Source organism: Arachis ipaensis, chromosome B08 (genome assembly GCF_000816755.2).
Source record: "Arachis ipaensis cultivar K30076 chromosome B08, Araip1.1, whole genome shotgun sequence".
NCBI lineage: Eukaryota > Viridiplantae > Streptophyta > Magnoliopsida > Fabales > Fabaceae > Arachis > Arachis ipaensis.
The window spans coordinates 116,793,678-116,807,466 of NC_029792.2; the positions used below are offsets into that span (position 1 = coordinate 116,793,678).

Below are 13,789 nucleotides of genomic sequence, written 5' to 3' on the forward strand. Positions count from 1 at the left end.
CCAGAGAAGTTCAAATTTACTATGTGGCTTAGCTTACATGATGCTCTACCAACTGAGACCTTTCGATTCAAGCGGCATTTAGCTTCTTCAGATATGTGTAAGAGATGTAATAAGGCGCATGAGACTTTGGAGCATTGCCTTAGAGACTGTGAACGATCAAAGGCAATCTGGTATATGTTGGATCCTAGTATCCTGGACTCGACGGCTGGTACTGCTCTTGAAGAGTGGTTTCGGAAGGCCTTGGCTAACAATGAGGCGTCCTTTGGTGCAGGGCTTTGGTGGGTATGGAGACATAGGTGCAATGACATATTCAACACTGACAACCCTTGGACAGACCATAAGGTTGTTGCCTTGGCCAGAATTACCGCCAAGGACTTACAGGTTTACAGGAATCGAAGCAATGCCTTTAGGTCTCTCCGAAATTGCCTGTGTTGGGAACCACCGGTAGGCAATAGTTTTAAAGTTAATTGTGATGCAAACTTGTATATGGATTCAAATTTAGCGGGATTTGGGTGTATTATTAGAGATTCTAAGGGAGATTGGATCTCGGGCTGCTCTGGAAGCATTTTCCCTTGGTCTATAATCAGATGTGAATTATTTGCTGCTTGGAGGGGGCTGGTTTTAGCTTGGGATTGCGGTTTGAGGGATATTATATGTGAAACAGATTGCCTTGACATTCTGCCCATCATGCATGAGCTTACAAGTGGGTATCCCTCTGAAGTAACAGATTTGGTTCACAAGATTCAGGAGCTTTTATCTCGTCCTTGGCTTGTTCACATTGAATGGGTGTCCCGAGAAGCAAATAGAGCTGCGGATTGGATGGCTAAATATGGTGCCAAGAGTAACTCTAATCATGTTATTTGGTCTGAGCCTAGTGTTGATCTCCAACGAATCATCCGCTCGGATCTAGAATAGTTTTTGCTTTGTTTCTTTCCTTGTTTAGTCACCAAAAAAAAGAATCTTTCAAAAACTAAATTAGTAGTTAACCAAAAATTTAAAATGGATGAATCTTTTTATCAGCGTATTGTGCATGTAATAACCCGTTGGCAGTGATAAATCTTTAAACTCTGATTTGCTACGAATTAGTCATTGTCAGATTGAAGTGTAAAAAAAAAAGTAAAAAAAGAAAAAAGTTTTGTATTGATGAAACGACATCAACTTTATTTTTTTTAATTAAAAATGAGATTCAAATCCAAGATTTTAAGGTGAGATAAAAAAAAATTAAAAATTAATATTTAATTTTAAAAATATAAAAATATATAATTATTAAATATTCAAAATTTATTATAAAAAATAAATTAGAGATCAAATTATAAGCACCATAAAATTTAACAGGATAATATTCAAACCACTTAGTTATAACTTATAACAGACATTTAGTTTCCGATCATTGGAGATGCTTTAACTCACCTCTTCTCAACATAGTTCCCCCATTTCTCTTCCACTTCCTCTCCCGCTGTCGTTTGTCAGCGCCGCCAGAAACGACTCTTTAGCCCTCCTCGACGTCGTTCCTCTGGTTGAGCTTCGTGCTGCCGTTTCATTCACTGTGTCTGTTATTTGAAATTTTGTGAGTTCCGCCAATGTTGTTTGTTATCTATGGATTTTTACTTCATTTTATCCTTATTCATGGAGTTAATTGGTTTTGTGATGACATATGTCTTTTAGGAGTGATATGTATTGTGTGTTCCATCTTGAAATTTTGAGCAGATTTGATTAACCTTCAAAATATTAGTTGTGCGGTTCTGCAGGCTAGAATTGTTAAAACTTGGTTATAGTTCGATATAATTTTCGCAGTGTGTATTTAAAATTGTGATGCGGCTGAGACCTCTTAGTCCACTTGTAATTGGATCTTGTTATTCAAATTTCTCTGAAATTTAAGGGTTTTGCTCCGTTTCGAATTACATGTTCAGCTAGTGATGCAATTGTTAGTTGACTTTGTGAAACTTAGCTCTAGTAATCTGATTTTTCCTGCAGTTACGTCGTTGATGCTGCTGTTCCGAATAACATTAGCACATCAAGACGTGAATTTCATGATTTGCTGAGTAAGCCATCATTGAATGACATCCTTCTGTTTTCCTTTTGTCTTAGATGGTTTGTAATATAATATTCTTGAGTAGAAATTGTTTATTTTTCAGTACAAGAGATGTAATTTTTGAGTTAAACTTTTTAGGGCTATTTTAGGAAATTGCTACAGTACTCCTGGATATTACATTGGGACAGAAGAGTGCCCAATGAACTCTTTTCTGAAGCTGCTCTCCATTCCCATAGCTCTCCTCTCCATTCTTTCTTTCTCCTTTCTTCACCCAACTCGTAAGTTATAACTAACCTCCCTCTGCTTTTGACACTTTTTGTTCCCATTTGCATTGCAATTCAATAAGCTTTTGAAAAACTTCCAGATTTCTTGGGTTGGAAGGCACTAATGTCGTCTCAGCAAGTGGCAGATTTGGTTGTGAGGAATGGGGTGATATATACAGGTGATGATTCTCTCCCGTTTGCAGAATCCATGGCAGTGGCCAACGGGAGGGTTGTCCGTGTTGGAAACCATTCCTATGTGCAGGTTTTTCTTTCACTTACCCATTTATTTCAATTTTGAATTAACTTCTTTTATTCGGATGCATGCAAGGCCATGAATGGAATATATAGAATTCATTAGTTCCATCCTATTACATCACATGGTTTTTGGTAAATTTGGGAGCAATGAGGTTGAATACAAACATTTCACCCCCTCCTTCATGACCAGCATATGAGCATGGAACTAATCCTTGCTGTTTTGTAAGCAACTTGATGGTGGGATAGCTCGCTGTCATGGACCGATACCTTGACATTTGTTTAAGGGAGGATAAGCCTCTGTTTTGCTTTACTTACCACACTCCCTGGGTTGAATCCAAACATTGTAGTTATAATCCTCTTCATACCTTACTTTAGTTCACTCTATCCTTGAATATCCAAACCATGGAATGGAATTGATATTCTGTTTTGTTTAACTCTACTCCACCATCCACTTCATTCTATTAAGGGATTGGAGGAATGTGGTTCAAAGGAGTTATAATGTTTGGATAAACAAGAATGCATTATATTGGTAGCAGCAAAATACGGGGTTTTGGTAAAATGGAATGACGTTTGTTCCATTTCTAACCACTCCACTTCATATCCATTATAAAATTCAAGCAATGAATGAAAACTGATTACATTCTTTGAGCTCCTTTCCGTTTCATTCCACTGAAACTCAAACCACCAATCCAACCACATTCCATTAGTCATTAGTTACGAAAACAAATGTGACTTTGTTATTCATCTATGTGGGTTTTGGAGTCCAAACTGAGTTTGATCGCACCACACATATGCAGGAGTTGGCCAGCTATGGAACTGAAGTGTTGGATCTTGGTGGGAAAGTTGTGGTTCCGGGGTTTATTGATTCCCATGTGCATTTCATACCTGGTGGATTGCAGGTTCAGTTCATGGTTTACTCCCATATTAAAGTTTTATTCTTTTCTCTGGTGCTCATGTGTTTCACTTTGCTTATTGTTTATTTATTTTTGGCAATAATGATATGGTATATATGTTCAAAATATTTAGTAGTCCTGGAAATACTCTCAACCTCTAGCGTGACTCTTGAAGAAATTGTATGTACTGCTACCTTATGTATCAGGTGGTGTTTTGAAGTGAGAATATCAATATTATATCATTGATTTTGTCGACTTGTCATAGACTAGGATACTCAATTCATTTGTGTGTAAGAAACTAATTATGTTTAGAAATCCCATATCTTTACGATGCTTTGTTGTGTTCCCCCCTTTTAAAGTCCTATTAGAGCAGATGATGCAGGTGGATCTGACAGGTGTGAATAATAAGGATGAGTTTATCAGAAGGATCAAAGATGCAGTACAAAGTAGGCCTTGTGCTTATGCTTATTTCGTAGTTTTGATGGATAGAAAATTTATGCAAAACTTATGGTTTTCTTGAAGATGATCATACTCAATTCTCGTTTTAAATGTGTTCTTAATTTTAAACTTCTTTCGCATTTATCAAATTTGGTTGTGATTCTGAAGCTAAATATATCATTTAAATATGATGTTGATGCAATAAAAAATGAATGATACCTATGTTTTCATCAATTGTCTCTTTCATTTTATTAACCCCTAACTATGTTAGAGATCTGATTCTCACTTTCTGTCTGTCCAACTGGTGGGTTACTTTTCTTAGCATAAACATTACTAGTTGCCTTTCAGAAAAGGTTTTAATTTTTCTTTCACTTTGCTAACAACAATGGAATATCTTGTTGAATCTGTCAGAAACTTATGTTCACAAAGTGGGAAATTATCAAGCATTCTGAATAATCGGGTATGATATGTACTCATTTTGTTCACTTTTAACTTTAGGTACAAAACGAGGTTCTTGGATTTTGGGTGGAGGATGGAACAATGATTTATGGGGAGGAGATCTGCCAGCTGCATCTTGGATTGACGATTTCACTCCTTACAATCCCGTGAGCCTTAATGTTTCCGATGTTCCTTAGTATTTGGATATCTTCTTTCATAATGATGTATGTTATTTGAATTATACAATCAGGTATGGCTATCAAGAACAGATGGTCACATGGGCTTGGCTAACTCAGTGGCACTAATGTTGTGCGGCGTGACAAACTTAACAGCTGATCCGAGTGAAGGGACTATAAAGAGGACTCCAGATGGAGGTAATGGTTTGTTATCTTTCTATTAGACAGATTTGGAATTCTGATCATTCTTTTAGATTCAATGTTTTTAACCTTCTGCAGTGATTATCTAAAGATTATATGATTACAAATTGGTCTTTCTACAAGTAATAGGGGATTACCCCTGTTTGCATGTCCTACTCTTTAATTAACCAAGTTTCATTGCTGCACTGTCAATCACAAAAGGAAATAACTTAGAAAGTTATATATTGTGCATTTTTAAGATGATATTTGTATGTAATATTGAGAGTCTTATTACTATTTTTAGGTTAACTGAGCATTGTTTGGTAAAGTCATTTGAAAGCCTCCACTAAATAGCTTAATATATGGGAGTTTTTCTATTTGACATGATGTTGGAGGCTTATATTCAAGTGGTTAATAGTTTGATCCTTGCTAACTGATTTAAAATTGAAATTTAGCAATATGTAGGTTTGACCTGGCATTATTATTATTATTCGCATTTGAAACCCAAAGGACTTGGGTCAAAATGCATGTTAAATATAAAATCATACATGAAAGTTCACCTAACAACTTAATCTTGGGAGAGTTGGCTTTTGAAAAGCGCCCTGTTACTGTTTCTGGTCAACCTTTGCTGTCTATTATGTTGTATGGGTACTTCTAAATGGTTGCCACTCCACTTGTGGGATAGTTGTGAATGCTTCTTAATCAATATAGAATTTATTCTCCTTCGTAAAACAACAAATCTTATAGTTGAACTATTCTATTTAAGTTATAGAACAAATTAGTATGATATTCTTCCGAATGTTATATTTATAGAAATATTCTTATTCAAATATTATTTATGTTATGCTAATTTTATAATTTAATTACTCTTTTATTTATTAGGGTAAAGAATACTTCGTGTCCCCAATGTTTGCGATTTTTTTTAAACGTTTAATTTCATTCAATTTTGTCCCTAACGTTTTCGATTAATTCAATTTTGTCCTTAACGTCTTTTATTTATGTCAAAATTATCCTTAGAAGTTTTCAATTTTGTCCCTAAAGTTCTATATGAAATTAACGTCCACGGGTAATTTTGACATAAATAAAAAACGTTAGGGACAAAATTCAATGTAATTAAACGTTAGAAGTATTTTTGAAGAAAATTACAAACGTTAGAGACAAAAAATATATTTTACCCTATTTCTTATTTTACAATTTTATAAAATATTTCCTCCCATACCTGTACGCTGCTATTTGAAAAATTTTCATACCCCGGTATCTGTATTTGTATCTGAAATAGGTATTGTACCTGTACCGATGCAACTCATTTTGAGCAGAAGCTCCCTTACCTGGTTCTCACTCTCCTTTTTGTTTCTTCCGCAGACTATGGTTGCGTTTGTTTCTTGGGACTGAGACTAGGGGACTGAGATTGAGTATTGTGTTTGGTAAGCAAACACTGGAACTAAAATTTTAGTTTCGGGACACAATTTCAGTCTCTTCAGTACCTCCAGAAAGTGGAGACACGGGGATTGAAATTTCTGGGAACGTGGACTGAAACTTTAATAATATTTCTTTTCGAAAATACCCTCATTCAACTTTTCAAATTCCCGATTTTAGCCTCACACAACTTTAGTAACCCAGAAAATCTCTTCCTTCTTTGTTGTTCTTCGCCCCTCTTTGCTGCTCGAAGAACGACCGACAGCATCGCCGTTGCGCGCTGTCGCCCGTTGGCCCTCCTCCTCCTCCACTACTTTTGGTTGGTTTTCCTTTTCGAATTCTTCCCTCCCCTTTTTTTTGAGACTTCATTTCTGTTCCTCTTGTTCTCTCTTTCTTTACATGCGAGACCTTGCTACCAAGACCTATGGCGGATTTTGGGCTCTCTGTCATGAGCCGTTGTTCAGAATAAAAAACTATGATGCAATTGCTCATTCTACCACACCATATTTGGCTATTCTGTTGCTTTTTCATTCTTCTGAATTTGGCTATTCAGTCCTGTCTCTCGGTCTCTGTCTTCCAGTCTTAGTCTCTCAGTCTTAGTCTCCCTTCCAAACGTAGCCTAATGTTTTGGTTATTGTAATCTACCAGTTTATGAATTTATTCCACCAATTTAAAATGCCAAATGCCAATTTCATTTCAAGATTCATTATTCTTCTGTATTGGCTAACTTTGTGCAGTGTTGCTAATTATTGTATTGGCCTGTTGACAACTTGTCATGCAGAACCTACTGGATTGCTGATCGAATCTGCAATGTCACTTGTTATGTCGCAGATTCCAGAGGATTCAGTAGATAATAGGAGGGAGGCACTGCTTAGAGCAAGCAATCTTGCCCTGGAAAGGGGTGTGACAACAGTTGTTGATATGGGAAGATATTATTCAGGGACTTCAGCAAATCTTTCTTGGGAGGATTTTACAGGTTAACTTGGATAGTTTGAGTCTTTGACATTCAATTACAGTTAATAAGATGCAATTACTTATCATATTTCTTAGTGTTATTTTATAATGTCATTTTGTTTTTATTTATTTGTGTCATCTGAATGACAACATAGCCATAATGGAAACTGTTGTGCCTGTTGGGAATTGTGATATTTACTGTTTCCTTGCTATACATATTCTTTTCTTTTCTTTTCTTTTCTATATATAAACATCATAGTGCTAACTGTTGCCCACTTGAGCAATTCACAATTCTTCTAAGATTTCTTAATTGGACCACTGCTTAAGTTTTCAAAGAACTGATTAGGCAAACAGTGCCTTTTGTACTGAATTCCAAGATATAGTTGTAGAATCACAATCAATGCATTGAAATTGAATACAATATTAATCAATGAAGTGACAACCACGAATGTTGAGGATTTACATTATTTTCCATTGTATGATTTCATTTTTGTAATACCTTAACTTAATCTAAATTATACTTTCCGTTGTATAAAAAAGTAGATGGGAAATATTTTGTTGTGTGGCACAATCCTAAAGCCAATAACAATGCCTGTTGAATTGTCGATGTTTTCTCCTGATGTTCACATATATCTAATTATGATCAAAGTCTTATTCTTTTGCTATGATGTTTTGTTGTTTGTTGTTTCTTAGTTTTTATTTTTTCAATCTTTACAGATGTTTATCAATGGGCTAATTCTATGTCAAAAATGAAAGTTAGAGTGTGTTTATTTTTTCCAATGGAGACATGGTCACGTTTAGTGGTAAGAGCTCTTCTTCACTTATGGTTATTTTAATAAAAGGTTCAGTATTGTCCTGCTCTGCCTAAATTCTTAGTGCTGACTCTCATTCGTGTTTATATGTCTCGATTTCTCGGTAGTTTTGTGTACATAATAAACCTCCAATCTCGTTCTTGACAAAAGCACACAAGCGACAAAGTAGTCCTACCAAGATTTTAGATTAACAAATTTGTCCCTCATCATATATATATATATATATAAGATTTTACAGGACAAGATAATCCCATCAAATCCATTTGGGAGCCATTTTCAGTTCTAATTACAATGTGTGTGGGGGTGTCAATTTATTTGATAGAAAAAGAAATTTTATTAGAAAAGAAGAGAATATACAGAAGAGGATAAGTTATCCCCACAGAGGTACAATAGATAGTTAAGGCACTAAAACAAACATCCCATCTCATGTCTTGGAGCTTGTTGAATATACCTTAAAGACATCAGGCTGTCCAGGCCTTTAACTGATGAGACTCTAAAAGACTGCTGTGATGGATGAGTCTTTGGGCAGCAGAATTGTTAGTATATTTGGGGCTTCATCTTCCTCCCTACGATGGTTCTTGGGCCTTTAACCATGCTGTTCAGGCTGTTTACGTTGGTCATCTTGAGGACACGACGTGACTTTTAAGTTAGCGTTAGGACCTGTTTCTTTTGGTTGAGTGTTAGGACCCTTTAACTGAGACAAGTATGTGTGGAAAGGTCTGAGGGACTTGGGTATTATGGGGTGTCCAATGTCCTACATCGAGTAATCTGGGATGTTTGATGTTGTATTTAAAGAAAGTGGTTCTCCCTTAAAAGCAGCTTTTAAGGTGTAGTTTTTCAATTTCCATGGGTACTTAACAATGTTATCAGAGGCAGGATTAAGGTGAATACTGAGTACTGATAGTTGAGTGGCTACTGCTGGGTCTACGTCAATAGAGGGAAGCCATCATGAACATTGGCTCTCTACCGGTGGTGTATTGTTAGGGACTTGGTATTATGGGTTGTCTAAAGTCCCACATTGAGTAGTATGGTGTTTGTTGTATTTAAGGAGAGTAGTTTTTTTTTCCTTAATAGCTAGCTTTTAAGGTGTGGTTTCTCACTTTCCTTAGGTACTTAATAGAAGGTCTTATAGGGATGTGGACTTAAAGAGCTTACAACAGGACTTAACTATATGTGGTATCAAGGGAAAGTTAGTTGAAAGGTTGTTTGGCTTTGATGTCACAGCTAAGGGTTATATTAGGGCGGACTCTAGGAAGGGAAGGGGTTTAGAACATTCTATAGTGATAGACAAGCAGGTTTTGTGGGATATGATGACACCTGGCATCTATTTGTGTAAAGCTCATGAGCTATAAAGGACTTTCCCTCTTAGACATATTGTGAAATTGTAAACCGATGCTTTATAGATAAATGTTTTGTTTGTTTTGCTTCTGTGTAGAGGAACTCTATCCTCTATCTTGTATTATTCTTCTCATCTTAATGAAATTCTTCCTAAGAAAAGGATTATATGGTTTGCGGAATAGAATTTCCCCTGGCTGTAGATGCAAAGCCTATGCAAAGATTTGTATTGATTTCTAGGGTTCTTAGTGATTTGCCATTGCATAAGGGATAGTGCACTAATCTTTCTTCACATTCTATTTTGGAATTATAGTTCTAACACTTTCCTGCTCAGGATGTGATCAACAAGATGGGTTATGCCTTGAGCGAATGGGTGTACATTGGTGGTGTCAAAGCTTTTGCTGATGGCTCATTGGGTTCCAATAGTGCATTGTTTTATGAGGCAAGACCAAACATTCAAACTTTCTGTTATTTATTTAAAATCCTACATTGTTAATATTCTGTATTATATTTTCACTTGATCTTGGTGGAAGAGTGTTGACAAGGGGACACCTATCTTTTGGTAGACATAATTTTATCCCCATGTTTAACCATGGTCATGTAATCATGTAGTCTTCATGGGATTTACTCTGGTATTTTATTTCGTAGCCGTATGTTGACGATCCAAACAATTATGGCCAACAACTTATAGAGTCCGAAGCTCTTTTCAACATGGCTTTGGAGTCAGATTTATCTGGTCTGCAGGTGATTTGTTCTTCTTTTAGTATGAACACTGATATCAAATCAAGTTTTAGTTACCAGCTAGTTGCCTCGCTGTTTGTATCTTTCAGATTGCAATCCATGCTATAGGGGACAAAGCAAATGACCTGATCTTGGACACATATGGCTCAGTTGCCTCTACAAATGGACCGAGAGATCGAAGATTTAGGGTAATATGGTTACTGTAAGTTAAATCTACGGAAGCTTCTTAATAGGAAACTGAAAATAGAGAGTAGAGAGAGAGAAGAGGAGAAGTTTTCTGAAATGTGTATTATGGCTTCTCAAATCTCAATTGAGTGAGTTTTCAGTTTATATACAAGAGATAGGTAGTTTGTGGGGGAAGCTACTCAAAGGGTAATTTAGACTTTGCACTGTTAAGTTAGTGACAGCTAGTACAGCTTTCATCCTAGCTGGCAGAAGCTAGTTACTGCTGTTCCTAATGTTCTAAGCCAATCTGAGACTTCTTAGCTTACCCTATTACTTCTGCTATAGGGATAGAGTTCTAATATAATCTTTGTGAATTAAATCAAGTTACTGAAACTCTGGTTGCAGATTGAGCATGCTCAGCATCTGGCTATGGGAACTCCACACCGATTTGGCAAACAATGGGTTATTGCTTCTATGCAGGTTTTCTATGATTGTTATGTTTTCACTATCCGTTTTGTCTTTGCCCTCTTAATATGATGATATAACCGTCACTTGAGTAGCTGAAGTGTGCAGTTTAAATCAGCGTTTGCTAAATATGTTCTAAATCTGTCACCTCTCATCTTTTTGTCTTTTATGATGATGTATTATTTCATATATCATTTAATCTTGTTCTTTTTATTGCAAATACAGTTCCATCTTACTATGCTGAAACTAGATATTGTTTATATTATATAATACCATATCAGAGTACCTTTTGAATCTTGAGATGTGTTTTCCAAACCTACCACTACTAGTGCATTTTGGTACTCAAAGATGCATTTGCTACAGCTTTACAGGGATTGGATTCTAGCGGCCACTAATCTTATTCTATTGCATTGATAAAGTAGCTTTTCCAAATTTTACATTAATAACTTGTTTGAAAATCCTAGAAATCAGTACTGGGATGAGACCTTTCTCTCCACTACCATGTTCCCCAAAACTGCCTTTGTTTTTTTACTTTCAATTTGGCTGATTCTTGACTGGCATGAAAAGTAACCTAATATGCACCCTTTTGGTATGTATGATTCCCTGTTCATTTGTTTTATGCCTTGAAAGTATAAACATTGTCCTTCAAAAGATTTGTGACCGCTTTCTCGTTACCAATCATCAACAGCCAGATCACTTGCTGAATGATGCGGACACTGCCAGGAAAAAGCTTGGCAAAGATAGGGCTGACAATGGATCTTATTTATTTCGGTCACTCTTAGAAAACAATGCATTAGTGGCATTTGGTTCTGACTGGCCTGTAAGTTTGTAACATATATTAGTACTTGTCACTATGCAAATTTTCATGCTTCCCAACAGAATTAGTTAAAAGTTATGTTTTCACATTTTGTGTCTGTTTTACAGGTGGCAGAGATAAATCCCTTAAGTGGTATAAAGACAGCAATGAGAAGACAGCCTCCTACATGGGAAAATGCATGGATTCCATCAGAGTGCATTTCATTAGATGATGCGATAAAGGCGTAAGCAGGATAAAGATCTTTTGTTTGAAATTTGAATAAAACCACTGCATATTCAGTTCATTAGTACTAATCATATTCGTACTTCAATCTGGCACATTGATGCATGAAGCCATGATTTCTGTTTTCTAGATGATGATTGCATGTTACATTCTTGCTACTTCTTCATATGATACTTTTTGATGATTGTAATGCTAATTGTAATCTTTTAACTTACTTTTCAAAGGTGTTTTTATCCTATGCTCATAATGCATTTTCAACATCGTGTAACATGATTTTCTTTTGAGTGGTGCTATATGATGTGAATGTCTTATGAAACTTGTTGAACATTAGTGGTCTGAGATGAACAAATATATTACTAAAGAGCTGGCTGAAATCATGATTCGTGAGGAGGTTAAAATCTACAACAGATAACGATGACAAATATTTTCATACCAGTTTCTTATTGATACTTCTTTTTATGCTTCCTCAGCATTTCTATTTGCTTCTTCCTAGTCATGCATGATTCTAAATCTCTGTCATCCTTACAGGTATACCATTTCCGCTGCTCGGGCAAGCTTCCTTGACAATGATCTGGGATCCTTATCTCCAGGGAAACTTGCAGATTTTGTCATACTAACCACTCATTCCTGGGAAGAGTTTGCTGAAAGTGCATCTGCATCTATTGCCGCGACATATATTTCCGGTGTGAGAGCATATCCTTGAAGGTATTCCATAATCTATTTCAAGTTTTACAATCAAATTTGCATCAGATGTGCAGAAGGAAAGAAGTGTTGTAGCGCCAGTCCTCTGAAAGGTTTTAAATACAGTCATCTTATTTTTTATTTTTTTAGGAAGATTAATACATACGCATGAGAATGTGAACATTATTTTAATTCCATATTGGTGTATTAATTATTTCATATTTGTTCTTGTCATGTGAGTTTTTCTATATTTCTTTTATACGACTAATACTAGGCGTACACCAAAATCAACTATAAAATCAGCCATTGTATTTTTATACGTATACAAATACAAAAATTTAAAAACTGGAAAAACAATCTCACTCTCACTCATACGCTGCGCTCCTCCCTTCCTATACTCCTGAGTCACATGCGCCAAACCATCTCCACTTAGTCGCAATTCTCTCGTCACGCCCGCTACCATGTTTGTCTTCGCGCTACATCTTCACCACTGAACTAAAACAAAACTTATTTGTCTTTCCTGCTTATGCATTTTGGCAAAGTGCATTTCGGTGAGCTTCTTCTCCTGCATATCCTTCTTCCTGATTGATCTTTACTACTTTTTCCCCAAATACTCAATTACAAGTTTGATTTAGGTCGTGTTTGATTATAGTTGTTCACTAGAGAATCTCGTTTTTCTTTTTCGGGGTTTTTGTTTGTTTTTGGTGTTTTTCCTTGTTATCGTCATTGATTGACTATTTTGTTGGAGTATTTCGACTACTGGTGCGTGGAAGCTAAAGGATTTTGGTTCATATGTGTTTCATGGGTCCACAATTTTCATGAAGCACTTTTTCATTTGGATATAGAAATGGAATAATTTGACCGATCTTTACTTTAAAGTAGTCAAAAGAGATGCTACTCTTCAAAGGAACTTTCTCTTTTGGATTATCTAGTAACTTCTTTTAATTAATTGACAAAGATAACACAGTTTATCGATTTTCATGTTGTTGTCATAAATATTTATAATTGAGTACTTGTTTAGTTGTTTTCTTGAATGCCATATTGCAAGATGAAGACTTCATGCCATATTAAAATATTAGTTTTGTTTGTGTTTGGTTAACATTATGAAGGTGTTTGATTATATCATGGGTTTGAGCTTTGATTTAAGTCTTGCTTTGTTGGATTTATGTTCTTGATTTAAATCATTTGATCATACTATTTGTTCTGAGGATTACCTAAAATGATGTTTGGGCTCAGATGTGAGGCCCAAATGCTCAGGAGAGTAGTCTTCGACTTGTCCTGCGTCAGATAATCGCCGTCCGAGTTGTGTGTTTGAAAAGGTGGGGGATGATACCTGCAAGACACTCCAATGCCTAAGTCAGCACAGGGCTTAGTAGGTTTAAGTGTATTGGAACTTAAAGGTACCTAAGTGTGTCAGGGTATTTATAGGAGATGAGCCAATAACCACCGTTGAAGTAGTTCTACTTCTGATGGTGGATAACTGTCCCTTTATCTTAGGGTTGTTGA

At 36.0% G+C, this 13,789-nt stretch overlaps 1 protein-coding gene across 3 annotated transcripts; it reads left to right on the forward strand.

Moving 5' to 3' along the window:
- Positions 1,361-12,604, forward strand: LOC107613187 (putative amidohydrolase YtcJ). 3 transcript variants are annotated; one of them, XR_001613962.2, is made up of 18 exons: positions 1,365-1,567; positions 1,975-2,042; positions 2,171-2,310; positions 2,397-2,557; positions 3,348-3,449; positions 3,817-3,889; positions 4,380-4,486; positions 4,570-4,693; positions 6,873-7,067; positions 7,763-7,848; positions 9,527-9,634; positions 9,841-9,936; positions 10,023-10,121; positions 10,504-10,578; positions 11,252-11,383; positions 11,488-11,603; positions 12,131-12,407; positions 12,444-12,604. XR_001613962.2 is itself a non-coding variant. In XM_016315068.2 (17 exons), exons 3-17 carry the CDS (start codon positions 2,232-2,234, stop codon positions 12,303-12,305), a joined length of 1,728 nt encoding a protein of 575 aa, XP_016170554.1. In that variant the 5' UTR covers positions 1,365-1,567; positions 1,975-2,042; positions 2,171-2,231; the 3' UTR covers positions 12,306-12,604. The 3 variants fall into 3 exon arrangements, 2 of the variants coding, with proteins under 2 accessions (XP_020965446.1, XP_016170554.1); XM_016315068.2 differs by having other exon boundaries at positions 12,131-12,604; XM_021109787.1 differs by lacking the exons at positions 11,252-11,383; positions 11,488-11,603 and having other exon boundaries at positions 1,361-1,567; positions 10,023-10,135; positions 12,131-12,604.

Coding starts and splice junctions, on each gene's coding strand:
- LOC107613187 (XM_016315068.2), top strand. CDS start 2,232: ATGAACTCTTTTCTGAAGCTGCTCTCCATTCCCATAGCTCTCCTCTCC. Junction 4,694..6,872: donor AAAGAGGACTCCAGATGGAG/GTAATGGTTTGT, acceptor CTTGTCATGCAG/AACCTACTGGATTGCTGATC. Junction 7,068..7,762: donor TTCTTGGGAGGATTTTACAG/GTTAACTTGGAT, acceptor CAATCTTTACAG/ATGTTTATCAATGGGCTAAT.